This window comes from Rhinichthys klamathensis, unplaced genomic scaffold (genome assembly GCF_029890125.1).
Source record: "Rhinichthys klamathensis goyatoka isolate OS25496 unplaced genomic scaffold, OSU_Roscu_1.1 h1tg000475l_1, whole genome shotgun sequence".
NCBI classification, from domain to species: Eukaryota; Metazoa; Chordata; class Actinopteri; order Cypriniformes; family Leuciscidae; genus Rhinichthys; species Rhinichthys klamathensis.
Window position 1 is genome coordinate 577,495 of NW_026606963.1, and position 17,506 is coordinate 595,000.

General features: G+C 33.8%; 1 protein-coding gene across 1 annotated transcript in view; it reads left to right on the plus strand.

Moving 5' to 3' along the window:
- The first annotated feature begins 411 nt into the window (after positions 1–411).
- Positions 412–17,506, plus strand: part of acsl1b (acyl-CoA synthetase long chain family member 1b) — a 39,033-nt gene continuing 21,938 nt past the window's right edge. Inside the window, exons 1-3 of the mRNA XM_056237007.1 lie at positions 412–513; positions 16,935–17,147; positions 17,250–17,364. Coding sequence (XP_056092982.1) covers positions 16,953–17,147; positions 17,250–17,364 — 310 coding nt within the window. The 5' untranslated portion in view covers positions 412–513; positions 16,935–16,952. The remainder of the gene's footprint in view (positions 514–16,934; positions 17,148–17,249; positions 17,365–17,506) is intronic.

Genomic DNA, 17,506 nt, shown 5'->3' on the forward strand with positions numbered 1-17,506 from the left:
TTTTAACACTAAGAGTCGCTATTTTGCCGTTTTTTATTAGTCGCTTACACACGTCATTCTAAAAAAAAATGCTCGGTTTAGCTGCTATAATAATCAATAAATCCATATATCATAATACAGTATAAAACTCAGTACATACACATGATTTAAAAATATAAGCATGCACAACTGATGCTATCCCTTTAACTGAGTGTCTCTATCATACATATGAAACATTTTACTTATTAACTCATCAACACAGCTCAATCATCTATATCTTTGGTGCATTTATTGAGTATAGATATGATATTGTCCCGCTTGTGAAAGTCTGTACAAAGGTAAACGAGCCTGTAAACGCGGGTTACTGCGAGTCAAACAAGCGACCAATCAGAGGCCTCCTAACAGTCTTTCTATTCGTACGGCGCCTCTGATTGGTCGAGAGATTGGTGACCAAACAACACGGAGAAAGTAGTAAACGCTCGCCGTCAGAGACAAACGCATGTGCGATTATCAGAAGAGTTCGGTCTCGTACAGGTCAGTAGAGCAGACTAAGGCTTATTTGCATTGCTTGTAACATGTTATTCCTTGTAAATGATGAAATGCATCGCACCATAGCAACTTTGTTTTCATGTCGACGTGTCCATGATGCACACGGACAACTGCAGAAGTGCATGTGTGTGTGTGACACTATGAACACAATGAACAATGCAGTTAGTGGTTAGTTGTTGTTGCTTTTAGGAAATATCATTTGATGATTTAACGAATGCACATTGTAATTCTTCGTATATAGCATATGTCCTGTATGCTGACTGACGTGACTCTAATATTTCTTGGTTTGTGAATTAGAGACACGTCATCTGTCATGTGTGTCTGACTATAAACTATGACTCAAGTTCTTAATTTAACTTTATGACCCTTTAAATGCGTTAATCGCGTGGTTCAACACAGCTGTAATTATAGATGTTAATTTTCCTCATAGACATTGATTATTAATCTGTTGTAAAGTTTTTATTGAGGTTGTTATTGAATGTCTTCTTGCATGAGATCTGTTATGACCCTTGTGACCTTGTTCTATGGAAACAGCCATGTTTCTGTTCATTGTTTTCATTCCCAGCATCCCTCCAACCTGCAGAAATCACCTGTGCGCATAAATTAAAGTTTAGTATTAAACAACAGGCTTTCATTGGAAAGAATCTCACTTTCCATTGCGTTTTTTAAAGATTTGCCAACATTGTGAAGCCGTAGTGTTCACTATAATCATAGATTGTCTTTTGCCCTCATTGTGGTTATGTAAATGGTTGGTTTCATCATGTTTATGCAACGTCTTATTTCTATTTAAGATAATGCAATTCATAGGTGCTTTGGTATGAAAGCTGGTTTCTACCATGGAATAAAAATAATAATAATGGAATTTAACAAAGGCAATTCTGAGAAATAAACTTTATTATTAATTATCATTATTATTATTTAGCTATAAACTTGGAAACGTGGGATAAGTCAATTATGAGTTATAAACTTGAAATCGCAAGAAAAAAGTCAGAATTATGAGTTATAAACTTGAAATCGCAAGAAAAAAGTCAGAATTATGAGTTATAAACTTGAAATCACAGAAATCGCAAGAAAAAAGTCAGAATTATGAGTTATAAACTTGAAATCACAAGAAAAAAGTCAGAATTATGAGTTATAAACTTGAAATCGCAAGAAAAAAGTCAGAATTATGAATTATAAACTATAAACTTGAAATCGCAAGAAAAAGAGTCAGAATTATGAGTTATAAACTTGAAATCGCATGGAAAAAAGTCAGAATTATGAATTATAAAAAGTCAGAATTATGAGTTATAAACTTGAAATCGCAAGAAAAAAGTCAGAATTATGAGTTACAAACTTGAAATCGCAAGAAAAAAGTCAGAATTATGAGTTATAAACTTGAAATCGCAAGAAAAAAGTCAGAATTATGAGTTATAAACTTGAAATCACAAGAAAAAAGTCAGAATTATGAGTTATAAACTTGAAATCGCAAGAAAAAAGTCAGAATTATGAATTATAAACTATAAACTTGAAATTGCAAGAAAAAGAGTCAGAATTATGAGTTATAAACTTGAAATCGCATGGAAAAAAGTCCGAATTATGAATTATAAAAAGTCAGAATTATGAGTTATAAACTTGAAATCGCAAGAAAAAAGTCAGAATTATGAGTTATAAACTTGAAATCGCAAGAAAAAAGTCAGAATTATGAGTTATAAACTTGAAATCACAAGAAAAAAGTCAGAATTATGAGTTATAAACTTGAAATCGCAAGAAAAAAGTCAGAATTATGAATTATAAACTATAAACTTGAAATTGCAAGAAAAAGAGTCAGAATTATGAGTTATAAACTTGAAATCGCAAGAAAAAAGGCAGAATTATGAGTTACAAACTTGAAATCGCAAGAAAAAAGTCAGAATTATGAGTTATAAACTTGAAATCACAAGAAAAAAGTCAGAATTATGAGTTATAAACTTGAAATCACAAGAAAAAAGTCAGAATTATGAGTTATAAACTTGAAATCGCAAGAAAAAAGTCAGAATTATGAATTATAAACTATAAACTTGAAATCGCAAGAAAAAGAGTCAGAATTATGAGTTATAAACTTGAAATCGCATGGAAAAAAGTCAGAATTATGAATTATAAAAAGTCAGAATTATGAGTTATAAACTTGAAATCGCAAGAAAAAAGTCAGAATTATGAGTTACAAACTTGAAATCGCAAGAATTATGAGTTATAAACTTGAAATCGCAAGAAAAAAGTCAGAATTATGAATTATAAACTATAAACTTGAAATTGCAAGAAAAAGAGTCAGAATTATGAGTTATAAACTTGAAATTGCATGGAAAAAAGTCCGAATTATGAATTATAAAAAGTCAGAATTATGAGTTATAAACTTGAAATCGCAAGAAAAAAGTCAGAATTATGAGTTATAAACTTGAAATCGCAAGAAAAAAGTCAGAATTATGAGTTATAAACTTTAAATCACAAGAAAAAAGTCAGAATTATGAGTTATAAACTTGAAATCGCAAGAAAAAAGTCAGAATTATGAATTATAAACTATAAACTTGAAATTGCAAGAAAAAGAGTCAGAATTATGAGTTATAAACTTGAAATCGCAAGAAAAAAGGCAGAATTATGAGTTACAAACTTGAAATCGCAAGAAAAAAGTCAGAATTATGAGTTATAAACTTGAAATCACAAGAAAAAAGTCAGAATTATGAGTTATAAACTTGAAATCACAAGAAAAAAGTCAGAATTATGAGTTATAAACTTGAAATCGCAAGAAAAAAGTCAGAATTATGAATTATAAACTATAAACTTGAAATTGCAAGAAAAAGAGTCAGAATTATGAGTTATAAACTTGAAATCGCATGGAAAAAAGTCCGAAATATGAATTATAAAAAGTCAGAATTATGAGTTATAAACTTGAAATCGCAAGAAAAAAGTCAGAATTATGAGTTATAAACTTGAAATCGCAAGAAAAAAGTCAGAATTATGAGTTATAAACTTGAAATCACAAGAAAAAAGTCAGAATTATGAGTTATAAACTTGAAATCGCAAGAAAAAAGTCAGAATTATGAATTATAAACTATAAACTTGAAATTGCAAGAAAAAGAGTCAGAATTATGAGTTATAAACTTGAAATCGCAAGAAAAAAGGCAGAATTATGAGTTACAAACTTGAAATCGCAAGAAAAAAGTCAAAATTATGAGTTATAAACTTGAAATCGCAAGAAAAAAGGCAGAATTATGAGTTACAAACTTGAAATCGCAAGAAAAAAGTCAAAATTATGAGTTATAAACTTGAAATCGCAAGAAAAAAGTCAGAATTATGAGTGATAAACTTAAAATCGCAAGAAAAAAATCATAATGAGTTATAAACTTGAAATCGCAAGAAAAAAAATCATAATTATGCGTTATAAACTTGAAATCGCAAGAAAAAAGTCAGAATTATGAGTTATAAACTTGAAATGCGCAAGAAAAAAAAAGTCAGAATTATCAGTTATAAACTTGAAATGCGCAAGAAAAAAAAAGTCAGAATTATCAGTTATAAATTAGGAAATGTGAGAAAGTCAATTGCGAGATCTAAACTTGGAATTGCAAGTTATAGAGTCTGAATTGCGAGATAAAAAGTGTCCAGTTCCTGTGTGTCGTCGTGTGTTGGAAAGAAGCCGGTGTGTTCCTGCAGAGCGTGTTTAGTTTGATCATCGTGTTGCTAATGAACAGGTTTGGTGGAAACTGGAAACGACAGGCAAGACAAAAGGAGCGTGTGAATGTTTGCCCGTACCTCACATCTGTTCATCTTTATTAATAATCGACGCTGTTGATTGTTGTATCCATTCATTAATTGTGTATGAAGGTCAAAAGTTTAAATGGCATGATGTATTTTGTCAACAAACTCAACCTTTGTCCCGATCAGACGTGACAGACGTGTGAAGATCTCACAAGGTCAGACCGATTCTGCCTGTCAGATTTAACACACACATGTGGTTTAGTGTGTTTAAGTTGGGATCCGGAGACCCATAATGCAACAGGCTCATCATTACTGCGATATAGTGATATTTTAGATACTTGAACTGAATCAGACACCACTTCTGCTCTCGGTTTGAGTAGTTTTTGTCTGCCTGTGTTTTATCACTGATACTAAGATAACTCAGCTGATTGATTGATCAATATTTATTTATTTATTGATCGATATTTATTTATTTATTGATGGTATTTGCATAGGCGAGCGCTTCCTGACTCAATCCAGCCTCATTTAAACTTGTCATCGTGAACTTGTTTGACAGAAAATGACTGTGTGATGCAATCTTGAGCTTTGAAACTATGCAAACATTCCTTATATGAATGACTGAATGATATCTAGAGTGATGAATATCTATAAACATACATATATTGTGCTTTGCGTAAAAATCTGTTTATTTTAAGTGCATTTTCATCACAATTAAGCACATTATTTAGTCTTTAAAGTTCGGTTGCAGGAAGTTTTTTCAAAAACTTTTATTGAGCAAAGATGCATTAAATTGATCAAAAGTGACTGAAGAGATTTATAATGTGATAATAAAATCTGTATCAAATAAATGTTGTTCTTTTGAACTTTATATTCATCAAAGAATCCTGAAAATGAATGTTTTCAACATTAATAATCATAAATGTTTCTTGAGCATCAAATCATCATATTAGAGTGATTTTTGAAGGATCATGTGACACTGAAGACTGGAGTAATGATGCTGAACATTCAGCTTTGATCACATGAATAAATTACACTTTATTATATTATTCACATAGAAAACTGCTATTTAATACATAATAATATTTCACAATTTTACTCTTCTGTATTTTAATTAAACAAATAAAAATTATATGATCAGTAAGTCATGGCAACTTATGTTTTTACATTATTAATACATATAATCTAAGGAGATTCAACTCAATTTAATATAATTTAAGTTTAAATGACTTGTACAACCAAGTTGGTTCTACTTAAATTTTTTAAGTTTTTAAGTTGAAATAGGTGGAGATTTTTTTCAAACACATAAAAAAATCTTACCAACCTCAAACTTTTGAAGAGTAGAGTATATAATGGTAGTATTTGTTGTACTGCACTTATGCAAAAAAAAGTTTTTACATAATACAGTAAAAATTAATGTCTAATGAATCATCCTGTGATAGAAGAATTTAGTTGGAAATCTTATTAAAATGCAAATAACATTAAAATAGGCTGCAGTTTATTCATGCAAAAACTTCAGTGTCACATGATCCTTCAGAAATCACTCTAATATGAGGATTTGATGCTCAAGAAACATTTATGATTATTATCAATGTTGAAAATATCCATTTTAAAGATTCTTTGATGAATGCAAAGTTAAAAAAGAACTTTTTTTTAAATATCCTTTACAGTCACTTTTCATTATTTATTTTATTTTTTGAATACTCTATTTATTGAGATACAACTTATGCCAGTATAATACAAGAATATCATACATTAAAAAGTTAGATCTCTTACATAATAAAAAAAAAAAAAAAAAAAGGCACAGGTAAATTAGGATAGCCCTTGTGTTATGTTGCGGGTCAATTTGACCCGTTTCGATTTTCAAGTAGTTGGAAATACTGGTTAACCTTTGTTTTTTTTCTTGATATTTTGTGACTTTTTCTCATTTATCATGATGAACATGCATGCAAAGTTTCAACATGCTGATGTGTTTTGACATATACAAACAAAATTACTGTTACGTTCGTGGGTCAATATGACCCTCATAGGCAGCCATTCAAAAGCAACTGTACAGACACAAAATAAAAACATTTATTTTCTGTATGTAAGGGCACTTCAACTCCAGTTCTAACGTGCAAGTGCATCTAAAAGTGCTCTAACCCTAACCAAACACACTTGAAAAAGCTAAAATCACAGTGTTTAGAATTATTTGCAAATTACAGATGAAAATCTTTGTCAGACACAGATAGTAAAATAAGCTCTCATTTCAATATTCAAGATATCTAAAATACCTAGCTTTTAACCAAAACCTTTATGTAGGATTTTCAAAGGCAGCTTCACAGAGCCAAAAAATAAATAAAAAACATTTATTTGATTTATGTTTTTGTTATGTTTGGTTTCTCACTTCCCAGTGAGTGAATAATGAAACTAGGAAAATAGGTCTTAGGAAACTAGGGAAAGTTAATTTAGGAAAATGAAAAATTTTCATTATACAGCATTTTTTTTTTGTTCAGTTACGATGTTCAAAGCATAAAATGTAAAAAATGTTTTATATATATATATATATATATATATATGCAAAAAAAATCAGTATACTGTTTATTTTCCAATTTTGTCAAAACAAAACTGTTTTAAAAACATTTTCATAAATCATATTTTCAGATATAACGTTTTTGTAATGTTTGACAAATGTTGATATTAAAAGTTTATAGTTTGTATCTAAATCTTTGTTGTTTTTCATAGTGTGATTTTTGAGGAATTGTATTGAATCCAATCTTGGTCAATTTGACCCGGTCCATAAAGGGGAGTACACAGAAATCGAACAGAACACAAGGGTTAAGAAGAGTTGGAAATAATCATGCATACAAGAGATACATATGATATGAGAGGGGGTAATTTAAATAAAAATAGTAAATGATTAAATGACTAATGATTTAGTAGTGAAAATAGGTTGAGACTCAAGTTATCTTATCTCTTTCTACCTCATTCATTATATTACTAAAATCAGAATTCGAAATAAAGGGTTTCCAAAAACTTTAGTCACTTTTAATCAAATTTAATGCATCATTGCTCAATAAAACCCCTTCATATTACGCCTCTTGTTCCCGAGCCTCATGTGGATGTCACATGTCTGCTGTCTCTCGTCATAAGTTGCATGCCTTGAGTATATATCTGCATCTGTTCCACTCAACCTCATGCCACTGTTTTCCATTTGTTGTGCCACTGTTTTTAAATAGCATCGGGGAGGTCCGTCTGGCCCATCGGGTGACCGGCCCGAGGGTCTGTCATTGGTCTCGCGCGTCACAGCAGGAGTTTAGAGGACGCGCTCGCGTTACCTTTGCCCTGGAAAGTGCACTGGAATGAGACTGTGTTTGTATTTATCAGCTCCTCTTGACGGGTCGACACCAAACCCATGAGATAACCAGGAAAGAGTCGATAAATAAACAGAAGCGTGATGCTATCATAGGTAGTGATTGAGCGATATCAATATAAACTTTGTTTAAAGTCCCCCTGTAGTCAATAATTGTATCCCTCTTTTATCACCAAAATGACACACTTAAATGTTTTTTCCTTGAAAATAATGGCTGTATCCGAAATCTCCCACTACTCACTATATAGTGGACTATATAGTGAGCTCGGCATTTTGTAGTGCTGTCCGAATGTAAAGTGATGATTATTATACCCTATATAGTCCACTCAATGTATCCCAGAATGCATTTTGAAAAGTAGTGTACAACCGATGGTCACTAACCCAAGCCCTACATACCATCATGCATTGCGCTGATCGTAAAAGACCTATCAGCATCATCTTCATCTTTAACTTACAATTTGACGACGTCTCGCTAGCGTAGCAAGAACCGTTTTCTGTGTCTAGAAATCCTGTTTCTTTTGCTAATCCGCAAAATCTTCTGAATCACGAGAACAAACAAACAAAAAAGATAAATATTGAGTGGCATCTCCACAGAGTCTAAAAGCTGTTTTATTAAGAGTATTATGAGCAAGATATTTGATAACGTAGATCTGTTTTTCTTCCCTAATGTCGACAGGCAAGAGAAAACGGTGTGGCGCGAAAATGAAAATATATGAAATATGTGTATTAATTTTATTTATGTTTATAAGTTATAATCATGTGTGGAGTAACGCATTATAACAGAAACGGCCAGAAATTGCTTTTAATTTTACCATTTTGGAGAAATAAGCTCAATATAATGTTATGTATTTAAAAAAAAAAAAAAATCTATTTAGCCCAGAGCTGGCTCGGCACCAGACAGATGATGGCGCGTTTAATCAACGGCGCCGAGAGACGATCGAGTAGTGTCCGAAAGTGGTGTTTCTATTATGCTGGTGAGATCACTATATAGTGCTCTACTCCCTACCCCCTACATAGGGGTTTGAGTGGAGATTTCGGACACAGCCGAAGGGTGTCAGCTGCCGGAGTGAAAAGGAGAGGATATGAGGACATAACAGGCTGACGTGCGTACAGATTTTTCCTTCCTTTCCGAGTATCAACAAGGACGTATGCGTTCAGCTTGTTCACCTGCTCAATTTCGTAACCTCAGTGGCTCTCGCACTACAGTGATATCGTTGTCAGTTGACAAGAACATCGCCGTTAGGCCACCAGTAGGGCTGGGCGATATATCGATATAGTTCAAATTTGCGCTATGATCCTTGCTCCAAGCAAGCTGCTGACTGCTTTTGTAGAAATATGTATATCGTGCATTCTATCAGTTGCTGGGCTCGGTATATTTTCCTGCTTTTTTGTCGTTAGCCAATCACATGCCTGAATATTGTGAAATATTATTACAATTCGAAATAGCAGTTTTCTAATGTGAATATATAGTAAAATGTAATTTATTCCTGTGAATAATTTTCAGCATCATTACTCCATTCTTCAGTGTCACATGATCCTTCAGAAATCACTCTAATATGAGGATTTGATGCTCAAGAAACATTTATGATTATTTATCAATGTTGAAAACCGTTTTTTCCAGGATTCATTGATGAATAGAAAGTTCAAAAGAACAGCAATTATTTGAAATTGAAATTTTTTGCAACATAACAAATGTCACTTTTAATCAATTTAATCAACATTGCTGCTGAATAAAGCATATTTGTAATCTTACTGACCCCAAACTTTTGAACTGTAGTATATTTCGAAGCTTCTGTAATGCTGGTCGTCTGATCAGGGCTGTCATCACAGCCTGATGTAATCAGCATGTCTGTCTTGTTGAGTATTGACACAATTACAATCATATCTTGTCAGTTGTGCTTTTTTTTTTTTTTATCTTAGCAGTTTTGCTATTGGTCGTTTGCTGATCTGACTTCCTGCTCTGTGATTGGCTGAGACAGCAGGTTCTGAGAGTGTGTGTGTCCAATAAGGAATCTGAGCCTCGGTTGCACATAAACTCAACCTGTAGTTGTTCAGATTGAACTGCTGTTACCTTCACACCTGGTCATTCATTTCACCTTCGTGTTGCAGTGGTTACGTTTGGACGTACCTTATTCTGCTAGTCTCAGGTGAAGTGTGTGTGTGTGTGTGTGTGTGTGTGTGTGTGTGATTTGTGTTGTCCTAGCTAAGATGGTTTGCCTTAGCTGTCAGTGGTTTTGTGGGTGGAGGAGACACAACGGCACTTACGTGTACCTTATTCTGCTAGTCTCAGGTGAAGTGTGTGTGTGTGTGTGTGTGTGTGTGTGTGTGTGTTGTGCCTTTGCTGTCAGCAGCTGTACTGTAATGAAGGACAGTCAGACATGTTTTGGTCTGTGCTGAGGGGTTGAAGAAACTATACTTCATAGTACAAATTACTTTTGACAGAACACAAAGAATGATTTAGGATTTTCAGTTTGATTCTGAATGAAAGCATATTTGATTTTTTTTTAGCAGGATTGAACTATTTGTGTTGTTTGTATGCTGGCATGCATGAGTTTCCTAGGGTTTCATGCTGTGTGTGTGTGTGTGTGTGTGAAGGCAGGACGTTTCACCCCGGGGCAGTAAGAATAGAAGTGGGTGAGAGGTTAAAGGAGTAACGCGTCCTCGCACGGTTTAGCATGAATCACATATAGCATAGCTGGCGAAGGTGACTCACATCCAGTCTCTTACCTAATGCTGCTGATGCTAAGTGTGTTAGCTTGATTCAAAGGAAACTTGTTGAAGTTATAATTATTGATTTGAATATGGTCAGAATGTTTAGTTGGACCACTTCAGTATTCTATGGATGCTTGTTTCCGCCACAGAATAATCTTTTTATCTCACTATTCTGACTTTTTTTTTTCTTCTTCTCATAATTGCTGACTTTTTCCCCCACAATTGCAATAAAGATATAAATTTGCAATTCTGACTTTTTTTCTCGCAATTCTGACTTTTTTCTCGCAATTGCGAGTTTATATTTTGCAATTCAGAAAGTCAAAATCGCGAGATATAAACTCGTAATTACAAGGTATAAAGTCAGAATTGCGAGATATAAACTCGTAATTACAAGGTATAAAGTCAGAATTGCGAGATATAAACTCGTAATGACAAGGTATAAAGTCAGAATTGCGAGATATAAACTCGTAATTACAAGGTAAAAAGTCAGAATTGCAATATAAACTCGTAATTACAAGGTAAAAAGTCAGAATTGCAATATAAACTCGTAATTACAAGGTAAAAAGTCAGAATTGCAATATAAACTCGTAATTACAAGGTAAAAAGTCAGAATTGCGAGATATAAACTCGTGATTATTACAAGGTATAAAGTCAGAATTGCGATATAAACTCGTAATTACAAGGAATAAAGTCAAAATTGCGATATAAACTCGTAATTACAAGGTATAAAGTCAGAATTGCGAGATATAAACTCGTAATTACAAGGTAAAAAGTCAGAATTGCGAGATATAAACTCGTAATTACAAGGTAAGAAGTCAGAATTGCGAGATATAAACTCGTAATTACAAGGTATGAAGTCAGAATTGCGAGATATAAACTCGTAATTACAAGGTAAAAAGTCAGAATTGCGAGATATAAACTCGTAATTACAAGGTATAAAGTCAGAATTGCGAGATATAAACTCGTAATTACAAGGTAAAAAGTCAGAATTGCAATATAAACTCGTAATTACAAGGTAAAAAGTCAGAATTGCAATATAAACTCGTAATTACAAGGTAAAAAGTCAGAATTGCAATATAAACTCGTAATTACAAGGTAAAAAGTCAGAATTGCGAGATATAAACTCGTGATTATTACAAGGTATAAAGTCAGAATTGCGATATAAACTCGTAATTACAAGGAATAAAGTCAAAATTGCGATATAAACTCGTAATTACAAGGTATAAAGTCAGAATTGCGAGATATAAACTCGTAATTACAAGGTAAAAAGTCAGAATTGCGAGATATAAACTCGTAATTACAAGGTAAGAAGTCAGAATTGCGAGATATAAACTCGTAATTACAAGGTATGAAGTCAGAATTGCGAGATATAAACTCGTAATTACAAGGTAAAAAGTCAGAATTGCGAGATATAAACTCGTAATTACAAGGTATAAAGTCAGAATTGCGAGATATAAACTCGTAATTACAAGGTAAAAAGTCAGAATTGCAATATAAACTCGTAATTACAAGGTAAAAAGTCAGAATTGCAATATAAACTCGTAATTACAAGGTAAAAAGTCAGAATTGCGAGATATAAACTCGTGATTATTACAAGGTATAAAGTCAGAATTGCGATATAAACTCGTAATTACAAGGAATAAAGTCAGAATTGCGATATAAACTCGTAATTACAAGGTATAAAGTCAGAATTGCGAGATATAAACTCGTAATTACAAGGTATAAAGTCAGAATTGCGAGATATAAACTCGTAATTACAAGGTATAAAGTCAGAATTGCGAGATATAAACTCGTAATTACAAGGTAAGAAGTCAGAATTGCGAGATATAAACTCGTAATTACAAGGTATAAAGTCAGAATTGCGAGATATAAACCCGTAATTACAAGGTATAAAGTCAGAATTGCGAGATATAAACCCGTAATTACAAGGTATAAAGTCAGAATTGCGAGATATAAACTCGTAATTACAAGGTATAAAGTCAGAATTGCGAGATATAAACTCATAATTACAAGGTATAAAGTCAAAATCGCGAGATATAAACTCGTAATTACAAGGTATAAAGTCAGAATTGTGAGATATAAACTTGAAATTGCAATGTATAAAAAGTCAGAATTGTGAAACTCGAAATTGCAAGTTATAAAGTCAGAATTGCGAGATATAAACATTTACATTTATGCATTTGGCAGACGCTTTTATCCAAAGCGACTTGCATTGCATTTCAAGGTATTTACATTCTTATCAGGTCTTGCTTTCCCTGGGAATCAAACCCATGACCTTGGTGTTGCAAGCGCCAACGCTCTACTGTTTGAGCTACAGAAAAGCTTGAGATTGCAAGTTGTAAAGTCAGAATTGCGAGATATAAACTCGTAATTACAAGGTATGAAGTCAGAATTGCGAGATATAAACTCGTAATTACAAGGTAAAAAGTCAGAATTGCGAGATATAAACTCGTAATTACAAGGTATAAAGTCAGAATTGCGAGATATAAACTCGTAATTACAAGGTAAAAAGTCAGAATTGCAATATAAACTCGTAATTACAAGGTAAGAAGTCAGAATTGCAATATAAACTCGTAATTACAAGGTAAAAAGTCAGAATTGCAATATAAACTCGTAATTACAAGGTAAAAAGTCAGAATTGCGAGATATAAACTCGTGATTATTACAAGGTATAAAGTCAGAATTGCAATATAAACTCGTAATTACAAGGTAAAAAGTCAGAATTGCAATATAAACTCGTAATTACAAGGTAAAAAGTCAGAATTGCGAGATATAAACTCGTGATTATTACAAGGTATAAAGTCAGAATTGCGATATAAACTCGTAATTACAAGGAATAAAGTCAGAATTGCGATATAAACTCGTAATTACAAGGTATAAAGTCAGAATTGCGAGATATAAACTCGTAATTACAAGGTATAAAGTCAGAATTGCGAGATATAAACTCGTAATTACAAGGTATAAAGTCAGAATTGCGAGATATAAACTCGTAATTACAAGGTAAGAAGTCAGAATTGCGAGATATAAACTCGTAATTACAAGGTATAAAGTCAGAATTGCGAGATATAAACCCGTAATTACAAGGTATAAAGTCAGAATTGCGAGATATAAACCCGTAATTACAAGGTATAAAGTCAGAATTGCGAGATATAAACTCGTAATTACAAGGTATAAAGTCAGAATTGCGAGATATAAACTCATAATTACAAGGTATAAAGTCAAAATCGCGAGATATAAACTCGTAATTACAAGGTATAAAGTCAGAATTGTGAGATATAAACTTGAAATTGCAATGTATAAAAAGTCAGAATTGTGAAACTCGAAATTGCAAGTTATAAAGTCAGAATTGCGAGATATAAACATTTACATTTATGCATTTGGCAGACGCTTTTATCCAAAGCGACTTGCATTGCATTTCAAGGTATTTACATTCTTATCAGGTCTTGCTTTCCCTGGGAATCAAACCCATGACCTTGGTGTTGCAAGCGCCAACGCTCTACTGTTTGAGCTACAGAAAAGCTTGAGATTGCAAGTTGTAAAGTCAGAATTGCGAGATATAGCCATAACAAAGCATTGGGAAAAAAAGGTGTTATTTTGGTATCTTTTATAGTTTTTATTATTATTTTTGTATTAGTAAAAAAAAAAAAAAAAATTTCTGGTTTCATTTTAATTTTAGTTAAAGTTTTAGTAATTGTGTTTTTTTTGTGTCATTTTTATGTTTAGTAAATCAAGTTAAACTAAATGAAAATTGGAAACTAGCTGAAATAAAATTAGGTATTTCAGTTCAAATTTATTTCATTTGAAGTAGCACTTTTTAAAAATGTTTTTAGTTTAATAGTTTTGGTTTCAGTTATAATAATAAGCCTGTGTAGGATTTACTTTGAAAACATTTTCTCAGAAATTGCCAGTAAATTTCACAAATAATTACGAAGAAACCGCAAATAACACATAAACGTGTGATTTTGAAGTAGAAAAACGGAAATATATTTTCTTGTAAAACGTGCTACAGTAATTTTTGTTTTATTTTTCATCTTTTTTTTATAGTGTGGGTGAATCATAAGAAATCACACAAGAACATGTCTGGGTCATATTTCAGCACATAATCTATTAAAAATATATGAAATTATAATTTGCATAAAGAAAAGGAACATTTTGTGAACACTAGTTGGAGGTCTTGGTGCTGGTTTTGTGAAGTTTTGTGTGGTTTAATGACATGTTGTGTTGACTGCTGTTAAAGTTTGAAAGCAAAGCTTCATTTGAGTTGAATTACAGGTGTAGTAGATTAACATAATCACCTTACACAACATCTGATAGTTGCTTGAGTTTGACCCTTCCTCACTGATTTGTTTAGATAATGTCACAGGTCACCAATTGATTGCTTATGTTTTGACAAGACACAATATTTCAAAACACTTGACAGGATTTTATAGCACAATAATGTGGCAATAAAAAAAAGATTTGACTGAACTGATTTTTGTAATCATTGGAGGAAAAAAAGCACATTTCCAAGACACATTTTCACATTGTCTTGGTAGTGGGTATTTTAATATTTCTCATATTTCCTTTGATTTTCATCCAAAAAAAACAAAAAATCAAAAGGAAATATATATAATTTTATATTTTGCATGACCAAATTAAGCATTTTATTGGATTTTATATGTTGTCGGATTATGACATTATTTACATGTCAAATAAACACAATTACTTTTTCTTTTTAGTTTTTTTGTAGGATCTTCCATAATAATTTGCATTAGTTTCTCATTGCGTGTTAAAATGGACATCAACAAAAAAATTAAAAGCAATGCAACAAATACTAGCATTAAGTATAAATACTTTACCATTTAATATACGTCTCCTTTGACCCTCAAACACTAGACTGGAAGAGTTTGGTTCGTGTTGTTCATGTCGAGAAGACGCTGTGTTCTGCTGACAAAGCAAATCCACTTTGATGAGATTGATACGGTAAAACACACGCCATCGTTACTGTTCGTATCACTGTGTGTCGAGCTGAGATTCAGATATGATAATGAGTGTTTGGTTTCTGGCCAATCACAGCAGACTGGGCAATCCGACCAATCACAGCAGAGCAGCTCTCAGAGAGGCGGGGCTTAGAGAGACTGAATCCTCTATCGAAGCGTTTCAGAAACTGAGAGGAAAGAGCTGATGCTGCAGTGGATATAATGAGAAAAATAGTGTTTTTTTGACTTTGAATGCATGTAAACATGTTGTAGTAGACTCCAAAACAACATTAGGAGCCTTTAAAATAGCATAATAGCACTTTAATATTATTGTGGGATGCTTAGAATTATGCATGTTTGTTAAAGGGCTAGTTTACCCCAAAATGTAAACTCTGTCAGTAATTACTCTCCCTCATGTTGTTCAACCCCGTAAGACTTTCGTTCATCTTCGGAACACAAATTAAGATATTTTTGATTAAATCTGAGAGCTGGATCACTCCTCCATAGGCTTCTTAAGGGATCGAAACTGGCCGGCCCAAAAGTTATTAAAGACATCGTTAAAATAGTCCGAGTGACTACAGTGGCTCAACCTTAAAGCAGCACTAAGTAGGAATTCCGGTTTTGTCAAACAGCGCCCCCTAGAGTCGCTGTGGAGCACTTGTACTGTCGTGAATAGCACTCACGCAGAGATGGCTCGCACTCACGGCCGGATCCCCTCCCCCTGTACACCGGTACCTGTTCAGTAGGATGGACGCTGTAACGAGTGGAAATAAGGTATGGCCCCTTTAAGAGCTGCGCGCGCCCTGTTTAACTGTCGGCAGTCTGTATTGTATGTGCGCCTCGAACACCAGATGTATACGGCGCCGGGTTATTTCTGTTTGATGCTCATTTTATCAGAATTTTATCAGATCTGTTTTTTGCCGTAAAGCAATTCGTTACCTCGCGAGACCTGATATCACGCGATACTTCCTAACACTGAGCCCGCCGGCCCAAAGTTGCAAGGGTGGTTTTGCGGCTCACAGGCACCAGGGGGGTGCGAGACGACCACCATTCAACACGAAAATGAGTAATATAAACATTACAATGACTCCAAAGCTGTTCGGTTAAGGTAAAAAAGTTACTTAGTTCACCTTTAAGTTTATCAAGCGACGAGAATACTTTTTGTGCGCAAAAAACAAACAAAAATAACGACTTTATTCAACTCTTCATTTCCTTCTCTGTGGGCCTCGAGTGAGTTCACGTAGTGTAACAGCGCAGCGCTTCTGGGTTGTACGTCACACACAGGCTCACGATTGGCCGACGCTGGTCATGTGTGTGTGTGTGTGTGTGTGTGACGTACAACCCAGAAGTGCTGCAGACTATTTTAACGATGTCTTTCATAAATTTTGGGCCGGCCAGTTTCAATCCTTTAGAAGCCTATGGAGGAGTGAGACAGCTCTCAGATTTAATCAAAAATATCTTAATTTGTGTCCCGAAGATGAACGAAAGTCTTACGGGGTTGAACAACACGAGGGAGAGTAATTACTGACAGAGTTTTCATTTTGGGGTGAACTATCCCTTTAATATGTAAGTATTTATGTACGATACCAGTGTCCAAGACAAATTTCTGCTCTGTGACAGACAGAATGGATATTAAAGTTAAACTGAACTAAAACAACCCCTGCTGTCCTCCACAGATTCAGTCCGCTGTAGTCATGCAGGCACACGAGCTGTTGAAGCAGATGAGGATCCCTGAGTTCTCCGAGGTCCGGGATTATTTCCGCAGTCTCTCCACCAACACACTCCTCGGCATGGGTGCGTTCACCGCGGTCACGGCGTACTGGTACGCCACGAGACCCAAAGCCCTCAAACCGCCCTGTGACCTGAGCATGCAGTCGGTCGAGCTCCCGGTGAGTGAACGCGCCACTCAGATGATCCCAAATCCTGTCGTTACAATCACAGATTTGATATTAAACATATTTAATGGTTGCATTTGTGTTTTGCCCAATCAGGGTGGAGAGTTCGCTCGTCGAAGTGCAGTTTTAAACGGAGATCCGCTTATGACCCATTTCTACGAAGACGCCAAGACCATGTATGAGTGCTTTCACAGGGGCCTGAGGGAGTCCAGTACGTACTCTTCAGTTTTATTTCAACTAGGGGTGTAACGATGCCCTCATCTCACGATACGATACATATCACGATACTGAACTCACGATATGATATTATCACGATACTCCAAGACATATGATAAAAGATTAACAAAAAATGT